General features: G+C 41.2%; 1 protein-coding gene across 2 annotated transcripts in view; it reads left to right on the forward strand.

Annotated features, from left to right (window-relative positions):
- LOC122548496 (carbonic anhydrase 9) overlaps positions 1-21,821 on the forward strand; it is a 109,534-nt gene that overhangs the window by 13,269 nt on the left and 74,444 nt on the right. For both annotated transcript variants that reach the window (XM_043687227.2, XM_043687237.2), the window contains exons 2-3: positions 15,252-15,281; positions 19,806-19,973. In XM_043687227.2, the coding sequence (XP_043543162.1) occupies positions 15,252-15,281; positions 19,806-19,973 (198 nt within the window). The remainder of the gene's footprint in view (positions 1-15,251; positions 15,282-19,805; positions 19,974-21,821) is intronic.

The raw sequence follows: 21,821 nt of genomic DNA on the forward strand, positions 1-21,821 counted from the left end.
ACAACATCTCACAAGAAACAATGAAGTTAAGTGAGCAGATAACCTGTTTTAGTTTGTTGATTTAAAGGATAAATATTAGCAAGGCAACTTAGCTTTTCTTCAAATTGCAACTTAGAATTTCTTTTTTTGATATCCATCTGTTAGTTGAGATTGCACGTGTTTTTTTTATGGGGAGGGAGTGGAATGTGGTTGGGTAGTGGTGAAAAAAATGACAGCAAAAGTAATTGCATTGGATTGGCTGTCCAATGAGTTCCCATCTCTGACTTTTTTTTTCAAACTAAAACATTCAAATTGGTGACTGCAATCTACCCATAAGTAGCTGGAATTCAGTTTAAGGCCAATTTAGAGGCAGTTTAACCTCCAGCCCCCCAACGTGAGGGAAGGTGAGAGCAACAGGCCTCTGACCATCTGGAGACAAATGCTTGCAATCGTTTGCTCATCACTCACTGAGAGAGAGAGAGAAAGGGCATGAGGAACTGGCTGCCAGACCCATCAGTAGTGTAGTACCTCTGCCTGTGCCTCTTCTCCTTTCACCTTAGCAGCATGTATCATTCACACTGGGTCACCCAGACACTCTGCTTTGGCCCTGCCCCTGTTCTCAGACCATTCCAGTTCCCAAGCACTTGTCGAAACGGCTTCTTTATTTGCATCTTCTAGGGGAGATCATTCCCAATATCGTGTTGTATTCAAATTCTGTTTGTGAATTGAAAAGGAAAGTTCAGCCCAATTGTCTCTGTTTAACACTTCACCAAAAGGCGTAATCTCCAACCTCACCAAAAGGCGTAATCTCCAACCTCACCAAAAGGCGTAATCTCCAACCTCACCAAAAGGCGTAATCTCCAACCTCACCAAAAGGCGTAATCTCCAATAGTGCAACATTTCCTCAGCATTGCTCTGAAATGTCAGTCTGGATTAGATGCTTGGATTTCAAGAGTAGGATTTCAAACTACTCCTTTGAGGTGGGTGTGTCACCCCTGAGCCAACACATACCTTTTGAACCTGAAGTAGACCTATGAAAACTCGGGTATAGTTTTCTAATTAAATTCAATACTCTATCAATCACAAACGCCAACCTTCCATCTAAAGAATCCATCTACCAGGCCTGCTGTCAAGGAAAGGCCACCAGCATTCTTAAAGATCCATCCCACCCTGGCAATGCTTTTCTTCAACCTCTACCATCGGGGAGAAGGTACAGAAGCCTGAACACATGCACCGGCCGGTTTCGTAACAGTTTCTACCCTGCTGTTGTTAGAATACTGAATGGACTCACAAACTCTTAACATTCACCTGTACCTGTGTTTTCGTTTTTGCCGCTGTTTACCTATTATTTACTGTCTATGCTACTTAACTCTGTGATCTGCCTGTATTGCTCACAAGACAAAGCTTTTCACTGTGCCTTGGTACACGTGACAATAAATTCAATTCAATTCATTTCAATCCAGTCAAGTAAGGGAATATTATGGTTGTTTAGCCACTGCTTAGCATTGTAAAATTGAGATTGCATTATGAAGTACTTCATTATGAAATTGTTTAGTTTCCTAGATTTGACAAGAGATTAAAGTGTTAATATCTTTATTAAAATATGTATAGAGAAATTACAATCTTGTGCCTTGAAGGTATGTTTTACCAATAGCTCACAGCAAACTTTCAACATAATGTTGACAAAAAGATGGTAGTCAGGAAAGTACTAGCACATAAAAGTAAGCCATTAATATTCATATTTGAACAATTTGTTCTACACAGATTAATTCTGATAAACTCTGCACATTGTTGGCATTCATGTAGCCAGTGGTGAGAGCGCTAAGAAATTCCCAGCTATGCAATGGATTCAGAAATCCAAATGGCCATATCCAGAACCATTTGTTCAAAATTTCTCCAGTGTTGTTCAGCTGCATTTATGGTAGTAAACCTTTTGCTAATATACCAAGACTTGCGTCATTAAGGATTGTTGCACATGGTTGATGTGAATCATGATACTGATCAAAATGGGCTACAATTATTAACTTATTTTCATGGACCATTAATAATCTGTTTTCAACTATTACTATAAAAGCTTAAAAATCATTCTTTAAATGTATTAACTGGAGTGAGGAACAAAATAACCAGCATAGAAAATCAACATGAGTGACTTTTGCACCAGTTCAATAGTATAGTTGTTGCAAATACTTTGAGAATTAATCTCCAAACATTATTGTACTTCAATGACATCAATCAATTGTCTGAAAGGAACATTCAATAACACTAATTCAAAAAATGGAATTCAAAAATCAATCTGCCTGGTTTAGATTTAAATAACTTATAGTTAACTTCCAGATTTTAGAGAATGCATCTCATTGATTAATTCTCTATGGTACACATCTATCAATCAAAGTAAAAAATTGCACAGCACCACGTTATAGACCAACAGGTTTATTTGGAAGCACTGCTTTTGGAGCACTGCTCCTTCTGAAAGCTAGTGCTTCCAAATAAACCTGTTGGACTACAACCTGGTGTTGTGTGATTTTTAACTTTGTCCCCCCGAGTCCAACACCGGTACCTCTAAGTCATCTAAAAATCAGTCTACTTGACAACCAATAAGCACTCTCTTCTCATACAGTACGAAATGTTATTTTCCCCAATGACTTTGATATCTTTTGTGCCACTTCAAAAGTATCCATTTTAACCCTTAGTAAGTATAATTTAGCAAGTTAGCTTGGGATGGCACAGTGGCTCAGTGGTTAGTGCTGCTGCCTCACAGTACTAGTGTCCCAGGTTCAATTCCAGCCTTGGGCAACTGTCTGTGTGGAGTCTGCACATTCTCCCTGTGTCTGTGTGGGTTTCCTCCCACAGTCTAAAGATGTGCAGGTTAGGTGAATTGGCCATGCTAAATTGACCATACTGTTAGGTGCATTAGTGAGAGGAAAATGGGTCTGGGTGGGTTACTCTTCAGAGAGTTGGTGTGGACTTGTTGGGCCGAAGGGCCTGTTTCCATACTGTAGGGCAACTAATAACACCATCAGCTAAGTGCACTTTTATACACAATCGGGCATTTGTTCAGCTTCTGATTTAGATCTAACTTGGAAGTTAATCTGTATGTCAGAACTTGGTGACCAATTCTGTGCTCCATTTGATTTATCTCTGCAAAGAAGTCTTCCTGCCAGTACTGGGATGATGCCATATCTGAATGTGATCATAATCTTTTGAGAAAACAACATATCTCATTTCTCAGCTGCTGTACTTTGCTAATGCCTTAGACAGTTTAGACATTACCTTGAAGGTAAAATGGAAGATTCCTGTGCTTCACAGCTTTTTACAACTTCTCTGTATGAATTCCATTGCTTGCAGCTTTAATAAACAGTTCCTCCATTAATCATAGTTTTACTGAATAGTTCTTGTACCTCATGGTTTAAGTGAATGATTCTTACCTTTTCATGGCAGCTTTAATAAAGGATCACTCATTTTCCAAAGCCTGAATTGTCTCCCAAATTTTCTATTCCAGTTATGGCAGGTCTGCTTAAGCTTTTAATCTGCCTAACTTTGCATAAAATCTAAAGAACCAGGCAATTTTCTGGGGACTTTGGTTCAAATCCAACCAAATGGTGAAATTTGAATTTTTAAAATCTAATGATCACCACGAAACCATTGTTGCAGCATTTACATCAACCTTTTCCTAGTTACAAACTATTCTGAAGAATGGTCATTGGACCTGAAGCATTGATTCATTTTCACTTGACTATGCTGAATATCTGCTGCAATTTCTGTTTTTAGTTTCACGAGACATTTTTGTAGAAGGTCATCTGGTTCACTAAAGTCCATTAAAAAAGAATTTCTGCCATCTAGTCTAGTCCCACAGCAATATGATTGACTCCTAACTGCCCTCTGAAATGGCCTAGCAAGCCACTCAGTGGTATAAACTGCTTAAAACATTTCAAAAAGGAATTAAAGCAGATGCAACAGCCAACAATGAGGAAGACACCAGAAATGACTTTGACAAATACAGTTCTGTTGACCCACTAAAGCCTCTTTACTAACTTCTGGGGGCTTGAGCCAAAGTTGGGAGAGCTGTCTCTCAGACTAGTCAAGTAACAGTACAACAGTCATACTCTTGGAATCAAACCAGAGAAACATTGCCTGAGATACTGCCATCACCTGGATATGCCCTGTCCCACTGGTGAGTGACACTGGGAGTGTACAGTCAGAAGGAAGTTATCCTAGGAGTCATCAACATCAAGTCCAAACCCCTTTTAAATGTAATGGCTTAAGGTCCTTTACAAGTGGGGGTGGGTGAGGGCACAGGGGTCAGGTACGTCCTGTTGTTTATAGTGTACCATTCTCCCATGGCTGATGAATTCATAGTCCTCCATGCATGAAGCACTGAGGATGACAAAGGCATAGAATGGACTTTGGGTGGGGATTTCAACGTCCACTACAAAGAGTGGCTTGGCACCACTACAACTGACTGAGCTGGTCAAGCTGCTTGACTGGGTGTATCACAAACGGTGAGGGAATCTGAGGGAAAAATATACTTGGCCTCAGCTTTACTGATCCGCCTGCCACACTGAATCTATCCATGACAGCATCAGTACGAGTGACCACAGCACAGGCTTCATGGAGATGAGGTTCTGTCTCCACTTTAAGAATGTTTTCCATGTTGTGTAGCACACCACCATGCTAAACAGGATAAATTTCAAACAGATTGAGCAACTCCAGACTGGGCTTCCATGAGGCGCCAGGGCCATCAATAGCAGTAGAATTGTACTTAAACACAATCTGAAATCTTATGGTCCAGCATATCTACCACACTATTATTACCAACAAACCAAAGAATCCACACAGTGGGGAAACAGGACCTTTGGTCCAATAAGTTCACAGTGACGCTCGGAAAAGTAACCCACCCAGACCCATTCCCCTACCCTCTATTTACCCTTAACTAATGTACCTAACCAAACATCTCTCAATGCTATGGGCAATTTAGCACATTTTTAGATAGTGGGAGGAAACCCATGCAGACGTGGGGAAACTGTGCAAACTTCACACAGATAGTCACTTGAGGTTAGAATCAAACTCAGGTCCTTGGTGCTGTGAGGCAGCAGTGCTAGCCACTGAGCCACCGTGCTGTTCCATGCTTCAATGGAAAATGTAGGAGGGTATGTCACTCCAGGTAAACCCAAATGTGAGGTAGGGTGAAGCTATAAAATAAACAACTGTGCGCCAAGCAGTAAGTCCGGAGTGGTAGAGAGAGAGCAAAGCAATTCCACAATCAATCTGATCTGGTGTGCTGCCACTGGTAAGGGATGTGAATGATGGTGAGACCACTTCAATGGCCAATTAATTACGGTCTCTTCCCACCATTGTTGCCTCTGTATCACTGGCACTTGGGCCCTCTGCTGTGTGGTGAGAGCCCCTCTGTGACCTGTGGCAATGCCAACCTGCCAACCCTCCATATTAACAATGACTTTCTGCCCATAACCACCAATATCAGCCAGCCCCACATCCAGCCTTTGTTGGGTCCTGCCTGACTGCCCCTTGTCTGGTGGTGAGACTGACATTCATCAATGTGTGTCTATCTGCTGGGTCCAGGCCAAATTTTTGTGGCACCACTGGGATTGCACTTGCCCAGCAACATTTGGAGGTGGCCTCTCATCCCATTTTTAAAAGGACAAGAGGCTTGACACAACTCTTTCGCCGCAGGTTGGGGAGGTGACATTGGCACAAAGGTCATTGGAGAGGCTGGAACAGTGTTGTCTGGCTGCCCTGAGAAAATGCAGCCCTTTGACTGACATTTACAGCCAGACAACATTGCCCATTGCTCACAAAACTCGACTGTTCCTCAACTCTGAAACAAAATCATCAAGTTCTTCATTTAATATCTTATGTGCCATTCAATTTTCCAGAATGTCATTGAACTGCTGTCTAACTGAAGCCTGGCACAGCTTTCATGGCAGCTTAAAGTGGATGAGTATTGATTTCTTATAAAGGAGAGAATAGGAATGTTCCCTAGTTTCATCGAGCATGCGGCCCTTCAGATTCCAGCTGGTCACTAGAAGCTGAACAATGTTCTGGTAAACATAGTATTGGTGCAGTCAATGTTGTTACCTTGAATGCAGGAACCAATTATGCTCAAAATCCTAGAAGCAGTCTTGAGGCAATGCCTAAGTTCTGCTTTTGGGCTCAACCATACAATATTTGAAATTTTTTTACATTCATTCAGTGTCAGCATCGCTGGCTAGGCCAGCATTTATTGCCCAACTCTTATTATTCAGAGGGTAGTTAGGAGTCAACCACATTGCTATGGGTAACGGGTAGGCTAGACCAGGTGAGGATGGCAGGTTCCTTCCCTAAAGGACATTACTGAATCAGATGGGCGAGAGATCCATCAACAGAGCCAAGATGATTCCAAGTGTAAAAGACTGGTTGCAAGCATTAAGGTACTGGGGTGTAGAGTTCACAAGGAGGTCACCTGAAGTCTGTGACATGAAGGCAGTGGGAGTAGCAATTTTTAGCTTATGGGAAGTGGGATTTAAATAGGTTTAATTCTCTATAAATAGAAGAAAGACAGACTAAAATCAACCCAGTGCATCACAGTCTACATGTTGATTAAAAATAACTGGAAGGGATCTGAACTTGTGATTAACACGACAAATTTTGGATATGAAGCCATACAGTATACAAAGTTGTTCCTCACCCACATTTTGTCTGCAATTGGAAAAATCATAGAGACAATTGGAAAATTACTGCTGAGATTTACCCCTCGTGACTACACTCTGAAAACAGCAGTTAAACATGAAGCAAGCACATCATGTTGTGTAACTTCGGGCACAGATCATCGCTACAAGGCCAATAAAAACACTGCCTATTGTGATCACAAGCAAAGGTTAGGACCAAGTCTAACAGGTAAGGTGCAAACACATTTTTAAAATAAAAGAATTCACAGGAAAGTTTCTATACAGGTCTTTCCAGTGGAAGGTGTAATGGACACATGGACTATTAATTCTGATCAATCTCCTGTGGTCTTGCATGAGAATATGGCAGGCACTGTCTTTTGGTGAATATTTGACAGGATTGATGGGGCTAGGAGTCTGAGCTATTTTAATGATAGGCTTTCATTCAAGTGGGTTTGGAAAACTATTGAAACTGATGCACCATTCACCAATAGCTTGCTGATGAATGCTTGTGTGGAAAATATCCTCCCACTCTTCCTTAAATCTTTTCTGCAACACACTTTTTATCCTCATCACATCTGTGATGTAGTAAATTTCATGTAAATTGTGACGCTGTAATTGATCACATGACTCCAACATCAATAAAGTAAAGTCCCCATTGTCCTACTACACTGTAGGGCTGTTCTCTTATCAGAGAGAGGTGATTGGTGGTGGTTTAACCTGAGGGTCACCAATGCCTCAGGTGAGGGGAAGAGGTTTAGAAGGAGAATTGAGCCCATGCTGTCGGCATCATCCTGTGTAACAAATCAGCCAACTAAGCTAACCAACCCCATGCAGCATCAGTAAGAGAAGACTGGAATGAAAATGTGAGCATCTGAGAACCTATCGTGAAGAAATATAAATGAAGTAGTGCAACTGTATATGGGTGTTGAAGCTTTATTTACTGATAAGGAGCAAGGAGCTTCAAGATAAAGCAATATTTTCTGTCACCTCATCCTCCCTTTATCTCCTTCCTTTCCTAACACTACTTCTTTCCCACCATTACCAAACCCACCTTTCAACCACCAACTTACTTCCTATATTTTGCCCTCCTCAGCTCATCTCACAATCAACTCCCCAATCATTCTTTTCAAGCCCTCCATCCCCCAACTCAAAATATCTGCTGTCTCTTTCTCTCGCAAAGGATATCTCCCCATTAATCTCTTTCTCTCCCTTTAGCTTCTCTTAGCCTGATTCCTCCAAAGAATCTTGACCAAGCAGTGGAGGTTCAAGCTGACAGTGGAGATAACAGACAAAGTGAGATTCAATATTATTATGTACGCTCATGTGGAATCAAAAAGCTAGTAAGTTAAGCAGAATTTGCTCAAGACTTTGCTGAGGCTATGATTACAATACTGGCTGCAAATAAACCAGTTTATTGACCGTACAATACTTGCAGTTTTGTGCAGCTACCAAAGATCAGTTTTAATCCAGAACCTTTCACTAGAAGTCAGAGGCAATAATATTTTTTCTAACAAAGTGTAAAAGGATAATAATAAAGCTATTCTGAGGTCTGGACCTCCCAAATGAAATGAATGGCCTCTTATTGTGGTGTGACCTCAACAATTCTATGAAATGGATAATACTTGTGCACAAATCAAAGCTGTTTTCCTGACTGTAGGTTTTTTATTTAAAAATAAGAGTATATTAAACAAAAGTGCAGTGAAGTCTGCTTAAGGCAAAAGAGACCAATCATAGTTTCCATGCAATCCACTTCAGTTCACCTGTTTGAACCCTCTAGGTCAGTTTAATGTATTGTGCCCTCAGTGTGGATTTATTTGTGTGCATTTGAAATACGTTATTGTAAGTCCTATGGGGCATGCATTTTCCACCCATTAAAATTCATGAATGTAAATTTGCGCAAGATATACTGAACACAATGTCATATCAGGAGTGCAAATTTGCATTGCCGTTAATGTTGTATGAATTATCCAGCATATTTCCATAGCTGTCAATTTACTAAAGCTATCAGATCTGGCTATTTAGAAATATTATTGATGAAGTACTTATTTCTTCTTATACTTTCTTGATGCTATCAGAATCCTTCTGATGCCTTGTAATGTACACAGCATACTCTCTGTCAAGGATCTGATATCTGACATGGTTTGTTTTAGTTTCTGGTTGAATTATCAATTTAATCTTTTTTTTAATGTGGTCACATTCATTCCACATATATTCTTTGGTATTTCAATCAAACATGCCAGCAAAAGTTTATTTACGCATCTGATTTGGAGCAAACAATATTAAAGATGTATGTTTCAAAGTCTCCTTGATCTCTTTCATGTGGCACTATGGTGATTTTATAATGACAAATTTCATTATTTTCAGTTATGCTCTCATTGTTTCCGATATATCTGCATCAAGCCAATGTAGTTATCTCAGCATACTGTCATGGTGAGATTTGAACAACTGGTGAGCTCAAATCCCACCATGGCAGTTTAAGAATTTTACTTAAGTTAGGGACCTTCCTTTGTTTCAAACACCTCTACTTTATACTCAAAACTCTCTACCTACCTTTATTTAAGCTAATATTATACTTTAAAAACTGTTTTAAAAACAAAAGACTCTGCAGATATCTTTTAGTCATTGGCTGTTTCCGTTAGGACCATATCATGTTTTGAACTCCACAGACTGAGAGTGTGTGTGTGTGTGAAAACAATTATTCTCATGATGATTCAGGTTGCTGTGGGAGAAGTGTGAAGATTCTATTTAGCAGAGGTTGCAGATGTGATGTGTACACAAATAGAATCCAAAAAACCGCCTGACGATTTTTATAATGTCTCCCATCTCCATCGGCTAATGACTTGTGACTCCTCGCAATACTTGGAGAAAACACTGATATCAAGAAACAGTTGGAGGTACTGGATACTGAAGGCTGTGGGGCCCTAACAACATTCCAACAACTGAACTGAAGACTTGTGCTTCAGAACTTGCCACTCCCTCAGCCAAGCTGTTCCAGTACAGTTACAAACTGACATTTGCACTACGATGTGGAAAAGTGCCCAACTGCCCTGACCATAAAAAACAGGACAATCCCAACCCGGCCAATTACCGCCCCAACTATCTACCCTTAATCATCAGTAAAAAGATGGAATGTGTCATCAAAAATGCTTTCAAGCAGCACCTGTTCAGCACTAGCCTGCTCAGTGACGCCCTATTTGGGTTCCACCAGGGCCACTCAGCTCCTGACCTCATTACAGCCTTGGATTAAGCATGGACAAAAGAGTTGAATTGGAAGTGATTACACCATATGTCATGGCAGGATTCAAACCGGGGTCCTCAGAATATTACCTGGGTCTCTGGATTAAAAATACCACTAGACTATCACCCCGCTGTGTAATCCAGTTGAAACCTAGAAGATCTTGGTGACTGGAAAAATTGTATATCTGGAGGATATTTCTACTGTAAAGGAGACTAAATCTTGAGGACATAGTTTTACAATAAAATATTTCCCTTTTTAAGATGGATGAGCAGAATTTTTTTGTTGTTTTTAGCTTGAGCAATTCTCTTCTCCAGAGCTTAGTGGCAGCAGTGCCTTTAATTCCCTTACAAGGCTGAGTTACATTTCTGGTAGACAAGGGAGTTTGGTGGGGGGAGAGCAGACAGAAAAGTGAAGTTGGGACCACAGATTAGCTGTGATCTTTTATTAAATGGCGGAAGTATCTCAAAGAGCCAGATGTTTACGTCTGCTTCTACATTCTGTTTTGAGCAATAACGATGTTAATGTAATGCTAACCTTGCTGACCCCACATTGCAACTTTGTTTTAACTATTCTTGTTGCAGATGGTACCATGCTCTGAGACTGATCTTTGCTGACCAGATGTGTCCTTTGTAATTCCTTGTGGTCTCTGTGGGTTTATGTGTTTTCTCAGGACCTTGCACTAGGGGCTGAGAACAAAGGTTCATGACATTGCCACACTAGTCTGTTTCTATATGGAGTTACATGGATGTAAGAGTTTTAAAAATATTTTTAGAACTACTTCTCTCAAACTCAAAATAATGCTCGATATAGTTGAACAAAAGATGCACTTGGATAGTCAACATATTAAGTGAGGGGAATTGCACATTGATAAGATAAAAGAAAGATGCTGGAGATCTGGAACTAAAATAAACTTAGCAGATCTGGCAGTATTGGGGAAGAGCAAAATGGAGTTGATATATTGAATTCAATGTCACTTACATTGGTAAGAGACATATTTTCCAAATGTTGAAAATTATTGAAGGAATTGGTGATTTCTTCTCCTTCTGCTTCTACATGAATCAGCAAAAGTATAGATAATCCTGGAGACACACTCAAAATAACTTATTTTGTGCCAAAGTCTACCCCATCAGTTATATCCTCAACTGTAATAAATTTGTCAATGATTTATGTTAAGTAATACTATGCTAATAAGGAACTTGGAAGGAATGCCGACTGGAGTAATGCCACAGATTCTGTTCTGAATGAGGAAGCTTCGATGTCCAATGGAACAAAGTGTGTATTACTATCTGAGTCCACAGCCATCAACATCCTGATGGTTATGATCAGCTAGGAACTAAACTGGGAAGCCATATAAATACTGTAGCTGCACTGCAGGTCCACAGAGGATGAGAATTGTGTAGTAAGTGACTCAATGCCTGACTCCCCAAAGCTCATCAAAATACATAGTGGGAATGTGATGGAATACTCTCCCCTTGTCTAGATGAGCATTGCCCCAAAACCACAAGTGTGATGCCATTCCAGCAAAAGCACCAGTTTGATTGGCACTCCATCCATCACCTGAAACATTCACTCTCTCCTTCACCAAAATGCAGTGACACCAATATATATCATATACAAGATGTACCACTGTAATTTTATCAAGGCTTCTTTCACAGCAATATACAAAACCTGGTGACCCCCTACCACTTAGAAGAGCAACAGAATTCCACCACCTGCAAGTTCCCTTCTAAGCCATGCATCATCTTGAGTTAAATATATACCCTATAACCTCCACAGTCCAAAAACCAATTGCTCAAAATACTAATTTGTCCAGAAATTTCTTGAGCGAACCCTGGCAAGGTACAACATCATTTTTGTGCTTTAGGGAGCAGAACATATAGTATTTGGATAACTAAAATTATGTTAATTACTGCTTTATTGTATTTTATCACTGCTTGATGCTGCAGGTAATCTGTTTTCTGCTTCACAAACGTTTGGTTAGGCATTCTAACATCCTTCCTTCTGTAATCCATACATTTGTAAAATTGCAATGACTAACCCCAAAAATTTCAAACTGGAAAAAGTTGTAGAGGTGGCAGTGGTGGGTGAACCCACTGCAGAAATAATCAGGGGATGCAAATTTGCAGAAACTTTACAAGTGGGAGAGACAGCAACTGCTGGTGGAATCACGAGCTGTTTCTCTCCCATCTAAGCCTCACAGTGAATAACAGTGGTGATTGGAGGGGCAGCAAGCAGTTGGGAAGCTAAGTGGCAGTGGTGAGTAGATCATAGGGGTGTGACAGTGGGTGCTGGAGGGATAGAGAGAGGCTTTGACTGGGCAGAGGCTGCTGTTGTCTTGGGCTGGGGTGAGTGGATGATGAAATTGTCCATCACAGCTGAGGTGGGGGTGTTGGGGGCAGCTAGGTTCCAGGGCTGGTGGGGCTGCTGGCCCTGGGACTGCCCACTAGGGGGCAATTGTCTGGTTCAGAGGGATTCTACTGGTGAATTTTAAGGGGGATAGAGACTGTAAAGGTGGGAGAGGGAGCCTCCAAGGTGGTTTGGAGGGAAGCTACAGAAGTGGTTGGATTGCAGGGGTGAGGGGTAGAAGGAGGCTGCAAATACCCTACCAACAAGGGATTACTACCTTCCTGTAACCAAGGCTAACTGTAAACCAAGAAAACCTGATTTCACTGCGGTAATAAATTCCTTAAAAATGCATGCAAGAATCTCCAGCTCTCTTGCCTATGTTCAGGAACTATAATTTGGAGGGAAGAATGCAGCAATACTTTAGAATAGAAAACACTGTCAATTATTAAATTTTAAATTTGAAACTAGGAGCTGAGATGGAGTAAAAAGTGTAGTCACAACAGGAATGATGTCCTGCAGCTTTATTCAGAAGTGACGCAAGGCATTAGGTGTGATGTCATCAGTCCCCAAAAGGGATGTTCAGGTGATTTTTTTTCTCAGTTTTTTTTGTTAATAGAAACTTTTTACTTATTCCTGTTGCACTAATTTAATCTGTTGGTGAGAAAATTAGTGCTTTTCTTAGATGTTCTGGCTTTATTTTCAATGGAGGATTCATAATTATTCAAGATATTGATGAATTTTTCCATCTCTGCTTCTGTCTGAGTGCCATTGCCCCATATGTTGAGATGAATAAAGGCATGTTGTGACGAATTACTGAGAATAAAAAAGAGACGCCCAAATACCAAAAAGATGCCCTTGAAACTCAAGAGGATCCATCTTAAAATGATTTTTGCCCCCAGTGCATCAGCATTTGTCCTATGTCACAAAGGTCAAAATTGTGGAACTCTAACCCTTACAGCACTGTGTAGGTCCACTTAAACCACCTTCTCCAAAGCATTGCATGACCAACCTCATGATGGCTTTGTTGTGAATGCTTGGTTCAGCTCCAAAACTAATGAAGTGACTCTACCCAGGAGCTGATTGTTTACTCAGCTGCAAAGGAACTGTCTTTGCTCTGTTTGACAGCTTTGAGCTTGCAATAACTTGTCTCTCCTTCAAGCTGTTTTCCAATGTCGTTGCGTCCACTTGGACACAAATTAAGAGGAATTAATTGGATTTTAAAAATTTTTCAGTGGGACATCCTCTGGTGGTGTTTGTTTTTTCTACAATATCAAAGGGGCTTTCTTTCAAGGGAATGTTGAAAGGGAATGTTAACTCCTTTCTCCTTAACTCTTCTTGAGCATTTCAAAGTTTGTTTCTGAACATAAAAACTGAAAGAACTGTGGCTGCTGTAAATCAGAACCAAAAACAGAAGTTCCTGGAAAAACTCAGCAGGTCTGGCAGCATCTGTGCAGAGAAATCAGAATTAACATTTTAGATCAGGTGACCCTTCCTCAGAAGGGGGAGAGTTACCGGACCTGTTATGTAAACTCCGATTTCTCTTCACTGATGCTGCGAGACTTGCTGAGCTTTTCCAGCAACGTCTTATTTTGTTTCTGAACATGGTGGGAGGATGCAAGGGATGCACACAAGAGGATTTGGAGGACACATAGGAGATATGAGGAAGATGTAGGCGCATGGGGAAATAAAATGAGATGCAAAGATTATGGAGTTGGCAGAAGATGAGATTTACTGTTCTGGAAGAGCATGAATGGAACTGGGGCAGTGCCCAAATAAACAGACTGGGCCTTTTTACTTCACTGGCTACACTATCAGCCTACCTGCATTACAGGCTTGGGAGGTATCAGGCCCCCTCTCAAGCTTGCAGCAACTCCCAGGGGAACAAAATACCTGGTGAGTGAGTTCAATTTTAGAAATCCGGAATGGGACATCAAGAAGCAGCCTGCCCATAATTTCGGAGCGGTGGACAAAGCATTTCAGAATTTATCCTGAATTTCAGAACTATGGACTTCTATCTAGATTCGTTGGGTGTCAGGAACACCTAAATGGATAAAGTTTTTCACAGCACCATGAAAAATTATATCATGAAATATTATCACTTATGGACCATAAAACGTAAATTTTGGTACCACAGAAACCTAGCCATTCCTTTTAATGAAATCAGAAAGACGTTGACCTTGTCATCAACTCTGTTTCTACTTCAAAGTTAGGAATGCAAACTAGGGAACAAATATGCCTTTGGAGTCCTGTGGTCTATTTCTATTTACAGAAACATATTTTCCTAAAGTTTTCATTTATTAGTGTATGGTAAATCCTTTGGGTCAAAAATCCCACAGTGCCAATGCACCACGATTTCCAAAGTTTGGGTTATTTAAACAATTGCATTGGTAGGCCGGGCCTGTAGGGGAGGTCCACCCTGCTGAGAGAACCGTAACTCCAAGTAACTGATCCTTCTACAATTGTTTTCTCTTTGCCTTTCGGATTAGAGGCTTCAATGTAAATCCATGTGGTGACCAGGTCTGCTTTCAGCAGCTGTTGGTCAGAGGATTTTAGGGGAGAATTCACTGCGTAGTCTGTGAGTGACCTCCTGGAGACATCCTGAACATGCCGCATAAATAATGGTATATGGCAGAAATGTTTTCCCCATAAGGTAATTTGAATAGTGTAAAAGGAGCAGAAACTCTCCAATATGAATTTCCTTTGTTTTTGAACTCTGTTGCATTAGGATCATCCCAAAGAGTATCAAACATGCACTTTATGATCAGAATCAATTACATGCACTCAGCAGTAGGTCTTTTTCAAGCCCTAGATGTTTATCCCAAACGATAAACAAAAAGACTAGGACAGTAATAACATTTGTTTTATCGTGTAAAATGGCCTGTTTTGGCCTGATAGGTCTTACCGCTAAATGCTGATAGGACTTTTAAAAATTGCTGTTTGTAACTACTCTTCAAATTTGTTATCTTTCTTGGTAAACAGCTGTTGACATGCTAACAATTCTTTTTCTGTTTTCTTCCCCCAAGGTAAAACGCTTGCCCATTGGAATTATGAAGGTAATCTCAGCTGTCTGGATATGTAATCTGATTCGATGTTAATCTTAACAGTTAAATCAAAGGTTAATAATTGATGGACAGCAGCTGCTTGTTTAACATGAGCTGATGTTGTCTCTTAACTGCATGAGTCAAACAACTAAGCAGCTATACTGGGGAGTTTTCTTTTACTCACTCGTAGGATGTGGGCATCAGTAGCTGCCCAGCATTTATTGCCATTCCCAATTGCCTTTGAGAAGGTGGTGAAGAGCTGACTTCTTGAACCACTGCAGTCCATGTGATGTTATTTGACCCCCAATACATTTGGCAGGAAATTCCTGATATTGACCCATTTCCTGATGGGCCTCTCAATTGGCCTGTAACACCTTGACTGGATGGCACAAAATCCTGTTCAGATTTTTTCCATCAATGTTATGCTTGCTAATGGTAGGAAATTCCCAATGTAAGCTCTGTCTTGCTAAGCCACTTCTGATGTCTGAAATGTTGTTTGTTGTTGTAGAGAAGGTATCTTCATTTAAAAAAAAGTTAGCACCATCAAAACAGGCATGAGGGCATATTTACCACTGGGGTGGGAATACGTTGGCTCTGTAGCCTTAATGACAACTCGTGTAAGGTCAGTTTGCAGAGATGTGAAAGTGAAGTGATACTTCAAATAATTCATTTTTGACTTTTTTTTGGCAATGATCAAATCAATAGGGGTATATGTAGACAATAAGGTGATTGACAGTCAAGCTGCTAACTGCCTCGAGTAAGGGGCAGAGACTTTAGGGATCAGGTCGTCTCATCGAGCTCATCTTTCTAACACCACTTTTTGAGTCAGGAATACATGGTATCTTCATCAGAAGAAATGTCCTATCCAACCTTTAAGAATGTTCTAAAATTCAATGAGGTTACCTCATTCTTAGATTCTAGGGAACAGATAAAACAATCTCACCCAACCCCAGGATTAGTCTGGGATGAACCACTGTTGCATTCTTACTGGAGTAGGTAGATTGGGAGACCAAACTATATGCCAGTTAAAAACAAAATACTGTGGATGCTGGAAATCTGAAAAAAAACCAGAATATGCTGAAGAAACTTGGCAGGTCTTGCAGTATCTTTGGAGAGACAAACAATTAATGTTTTGAGTCCAGTGTGATTCTTCAACAAAACTGTATTCAGTATTGCAGGAATAATCTTACCAAGGCTGTATCTAATTGGAGCAACACATCTTATTTTTGGAGAAAGTGAGGACTGCAGATGCTGTAGATCAGAGCCGAAAAGTGTGGTGCTGGAAAAACACAGCAGGTCAGGCAGCATCTGAGGAGCAGGAGAGTCGATGTTCCGAGCATAAGCTCTTCATCAGATTCTTGATGAAGACCGTATGCTTGAAAGGTCAACTCTCCTGCTCCTCAGATGCTGCCTGACCTGCTGTGTTTTTCCAGCACCACACTTGTTGACATCTTTCATTTTGACCATCATAGTTAGGGTATTGAAGTACAATGTAGTACATACTGCCTTTATTGATGTTGTTTCACCTTCATGGTAGCTTTTGTTGACTTGAAGTTGGACATTCAGGCCCCTTTGAATATCAACACTTCCCAAACCCTCGTTTTTCTGTCAGGCAAGTCAGAAAGTTTCACAAGTTGAGCTATTTGCCTCTGGACAAATTCTAACATTTCATTTGCAGAGCTTTAATAAAAAATCGATTGGCAGTGATTAATAATAAGTAAAAACAATGACTGCAGATGCTGGAAACCAGATTCTGGATTAGTGGTGCTGGAAGAGCACAGCAGTTCAGGCAGCATCCGAGGAGCAGTAAAATCGACGTTTCGGGCAAAAGCCCTTCATCCTCCCACTTCCTCCACACCAAAGGGGTAGCCATGGGCACACGTATGGGCCCCAGCTATGCCTGTCTCTTTGTTGGCTACGTAGAGCAGTTGATCTTCCCTAATTACACCAGCACCACTCCCCACCTCTTCCTCCGCTACATTGATGACTGCATTGGCGCCACCTCGTGCTCCCGCAAGGAGGTTGAGCAATTCATCAACTTCATCAACAGATTCCACCCTGACCTTAAATTTACCTGGACCATCTCTGACACCTCCCTCCCCTTTCTGGACCTCTCCATCTCAATTAATGACGACCGACTTGACACTGACATTTTTTACAAACCCACTGACTCCCACAGCTACCTGGATTACACCTCTTCCCACCCTACCTCTTGCAAAAATGCCATCCCATATTCCCAATTCCTCCGCCTCCGCCGTATCTGCTCTCAGGAGGACCAGTTCCACCACAGAACACACCAGATGGCCTCCTTCGTTAGAGACCGCAATTTCCCTTCCCACGTGGTTAAAGATGCCCTCCAATGCATCTCGTCCACATCCCGCACCTCCGCCCTCAGACCCCACCCCTCCAACCGTAACAAGGACAGAACACCCCTCGTGCTCACCTTCACCCTACCAACCTTCGCATAAACCAAACTATCCCCCGACATTTCTGCCACCCCCAAACAGACAGACCCCACAACCAGGGATATATTTCCCTCCCCATCCCTTTCCACCTTCCGCAAAAACTGTTCCCTCCATGACTACCTGGTCAGGTCCACGCCCCCCCCTACAACCCACCCTCCCATCCTGGCACCTTCCCCTGCCACTGCAGGAACTGTAAAACCTGCGCCCACACCTCCTCCCTCACCTCCATCCAAGGCCCTAAAGGAGCCTTCCACGTCCAACAAAGTTTTACCTGCACATCCTCTAATATCATTTATTGTATCCGTCGCTCCCGATGCGGTCTCCTCTACACTGGGGAGACTGGACGCCTCCTAGCAGAGCGCTTTAGGGAACATCTCCGGGACACCCGCACCAATCAACCACACCGCCCCGTGGCCCAACATTTCAACTCCCCCTCCCACTCTGCCGAGGACATAGAGGTCCTGGGCCTCCTTCACCGCCACTCCCTCACCACCAGACGCCTGGAGGAAGAACGCCTCATCTTCCGCCTCGGAACACTTCAACCCCAGGGTATCAATGTGGACTTCAACAGTTTCCTCATTTCCCCTTCCCCCACCTCACCCTCGTTCCAAACTTCCAGCTCAGCACTGTCCCCATGACTTGTCCTGCCTGCCTATCTCCTTTTCCACCTATCCACTCCACCCTCCTCCCTGACCTATCACCTTCATCCCCTCCCCACTCACCTATTGTACTCTATGCTACTTTCTCCCCACCCCCACCCTCATCGAGCTTATCTCTCCACGCTTCAGGCTCACTGCCTTTATTCCTGATGAAGGGCTTTTGCCCGAAACGTCGATTTTACTGCTCCTCAGATGCTGCCTGAACTGCTGTGCTCTTCCAGCACCACTAATCCAGAAAGTGATTAATAATAATTAATATATTGTGAAAAGAAACTCTTGACAGCAGACCTAAATTTAATCAAATATGCATTGACATTAAATGTTTTCAAATAGGCGTATGGTGTCACTTCCATCAAGCTCTAGCTATCTGTAGTGAATGTAGTACAATCTAATCAACAAGCACTGTAACTCCACACCATTCAACCCATAAAGGTCCCAGAATTGGTCTGTGGTCTGTTCCAACTGTGCTGATCTTAGCTAAAATGTGTTTAGTTGGTCTTTGTGCCTCTAGTTTAGGGAAAGGAACTCTTCCTGTTTTAGATCTGCTAGCCCAATTGGAGATGTGGATATCAGATGAGGGTTGAAACTTGCTCAGCTGTGATGGTCTCTATGTTTTTAAATAACCTGTTGCATTAAGGAATCACATACCATGAAGAGAATGTACCATTTTGACATAGAGTCAGAGGGCACCCATGGGAATGGTGACAATGTTTTGGCAAACAATTAGCCAATGTTGGCTAAGATCTTGTATTGCAAAATAACACAGCTCCTGCCTGCAATTTCCCACCCATTAACTTTAATAGAGGGGTTATATAGGGCAAGGCAATATTTTCTTGATGGGCATGAAGGGCATCACGTTGGAATTTTATTTCCATATTCCAGTTGAGTCAACACCTATGGGATGGGAAGGAAGGGGAACAGGATGTTTGTGGTAAAGCTACTAAAATATACAGTAGTAGGAAAAATGCTTGCTTTAAAAATATCAACAGATTGACAAATCTAAGTCAAAGTTGTTAAAGTTGATAATAATAGTACATTATGTTTTAGTGTAATTTGGTCTACTGTTTACTGAAGTAAGATTAATTATGGTCTATTTAATGTAATAGCTCTTGGGAATATGGGTGGTCATGTTGATGTGCCAAATGTTAATATATTTCTTAATCTGAAAAGAGTATTCGTCATCTGGTTAGAAGTTGTTCAATTACATCAATAGCTGTGTAAATTAGAATGTAGTGTAAATGTGTTAAGCTTTTGTATAACAACTGTTCCAATTGGAATTTTTACCCTATGAATTCATTGTGTACACTTTAACCTCCAAAAATACACATAATAATAAGAATACATTTGCAGCCCATCTATTAATTTTAAGGAATCATACCCAATGGTGGTTTGTGCTTTTGTTTTCCTTTTAGATCAAGACTGGGTCAAAGGCTATCCATATTGTAATGGGGATGCACAGTCTCCTATTAATATCGACACTCGAAAAACCATAGTCAACAAAGAACTTCCTTCAATCACTCTTGAAGGATACAATCTAAAAGAAACTGAACAGCTTGATTTATCTAATAATGGGCACACCGGTAAGTGTGAAATCATGGTTTTCATCTTTGCATATCATTTAAATTCATCATAGAACATGAGTAAATGGAGATGGGGTGCATAAAAGGCATTGAAGTGTTCGATCAGCCTGATCATATTGAATGGTGGGGCAGACTTCACAAGCTGAATGGTCTACCCCTGCATTAGATTATTTTGACAATAAAATCTAAATCTTAAAATCTAATACCCACGGTGGCTGTTCCATTATTTAATAGGCTTATGGTTAATATAAGACCTCAACTCCAATTGACCCCCTTTCTCCATATCTGGAGTTTATAAGTCATTGTCTTGAATATCATCAACTACAGATTATCCACAGCTCTCTGGGATGGAGAGTAAAGATTTCCAAATCTTTCAGCAACAATATTTCTCCACATCTCAGTCCTAAATAGTCAATGCTAATCCTGAGATTATCACAAAAAGTAACAAAGAACTGTGGATGCTGGAAATCAAAAATAAAAACCAAAATTGCAGAGAAAACTCAGCAGGTCTGACAGCCTCTGTGGAGAGAAAGCAGAGTTCACGTTTTGAGTCCAGTGACCCACCTTCAGAACAATTCTGAGATTATCACCTCTAGTTCTAGAGGGAAACAGCTTACCATCAACCAATCTGTCCCATCCTGTAATAATTTTATGTATTTCAATAGCATTGCCTCATATTCTGCTAAATTCCTGAGAATGTAAGCCAATTCTATTGAATCTTTCCTCAAAGGACAAACGTCTCATCCCATGAATCATTCAAGATAAGATTATGCACAGTGGGGGTGATATATTGTGAAATCCAATCATATCCTATGAGGTGCAAGTACATAGCTCCTTGAAGATGGTGTCACAGGTTGACAGCGTACTGAAGAAGGCATTTGGTATGCTTGCCTTTATTGGACAGAGCATTGAGTATAGGAGTTGGGAGGTCATGTTGCAGCTGTACAGGACATTGGTTAGGCCGCTTTTGGAATATTGGGTGCAATTCTGGTCTCCTTCTTATTGGAAGGATGTTGTGACACTTGAAAGGGTTCAGAAAAGATTTACCAGGATGTTGTCAGAATTGGAGCGTTTGAGCTATAGGGAGAGGCTGAATGGGCTAGGGCTGTTTTCCCTGGAGCGCAGAGCTGAGGAGTGACTTTAAGAGGTTTATAAAATCTTGACGATCATGGATAGGGTCTTTTCCCTGGGGTGGGGGAGTCCAGAGCTAGAGAGCATAGGTTTAGGGTGAGAGGGGAAAGATTTAAAAAGGACCTAAGGGGCAGCTTTTTCACACAGAAGGTGGTACATGTTTGGAATGAGCTGCCAGAGGAAATGGTATATTTACAACATTTAAAAAGGCATCTGGATGGGTATATGAATAGGAAGAGTTTACAGGGATATGGATCAAGTGCTGACAAATGGGACTAGATTAAGTTAGGATATCTGGTCAGCATGGAAGAGTTGGACCAAAGAGTCTGTTTCCGTGCTATACATCTCTGACTCTATATCCCTCATGCTTCAGATAGAAGTAATACTGATGATATTTTGGGAAATATCATTGATTGTTTTGACCAGGCAGGTCTCTCGTATTTACCTAGATTATAATAAAAATGGTGGCTGGCAGGTTTGCGTTCGGACTACTCTCAAAACCCACTGTTGCCTTTATAACAATATGACTTCTGGCTCATGAACGATACCACGGAAGATGCTATACCTAACACACATTGCATATCATGCTGATTGTTCCCCATTATAAAATTGATACACTATGTTTCCTCAGCAGGGTTACAATTTCAGATTAAGAAAAGCAAATTGTAACTGAGCAAATATGGAGTGCACACATCAACATGTAGCAAGCAGTAATCT

The sequence above is a fragment of the Chiloscyllium plagiosum genome, unplaced genomic scaffold (assembly GCF_037043375.1).
Source record: "Chiloscyllium plagiosum isolate Xiang-an unplaced genomic scaffold, Cpla_swu_hap1 HiC_scaffold_1, whole genome shotgun sequence".
Lineage (NCBI taxonomy): Eukaryota > Metazoa > Chordata > Chondrichthyes > Orectolobiformes > Hemiscylliidae > Chiloscyllium > Chiloscyllium plagiosum.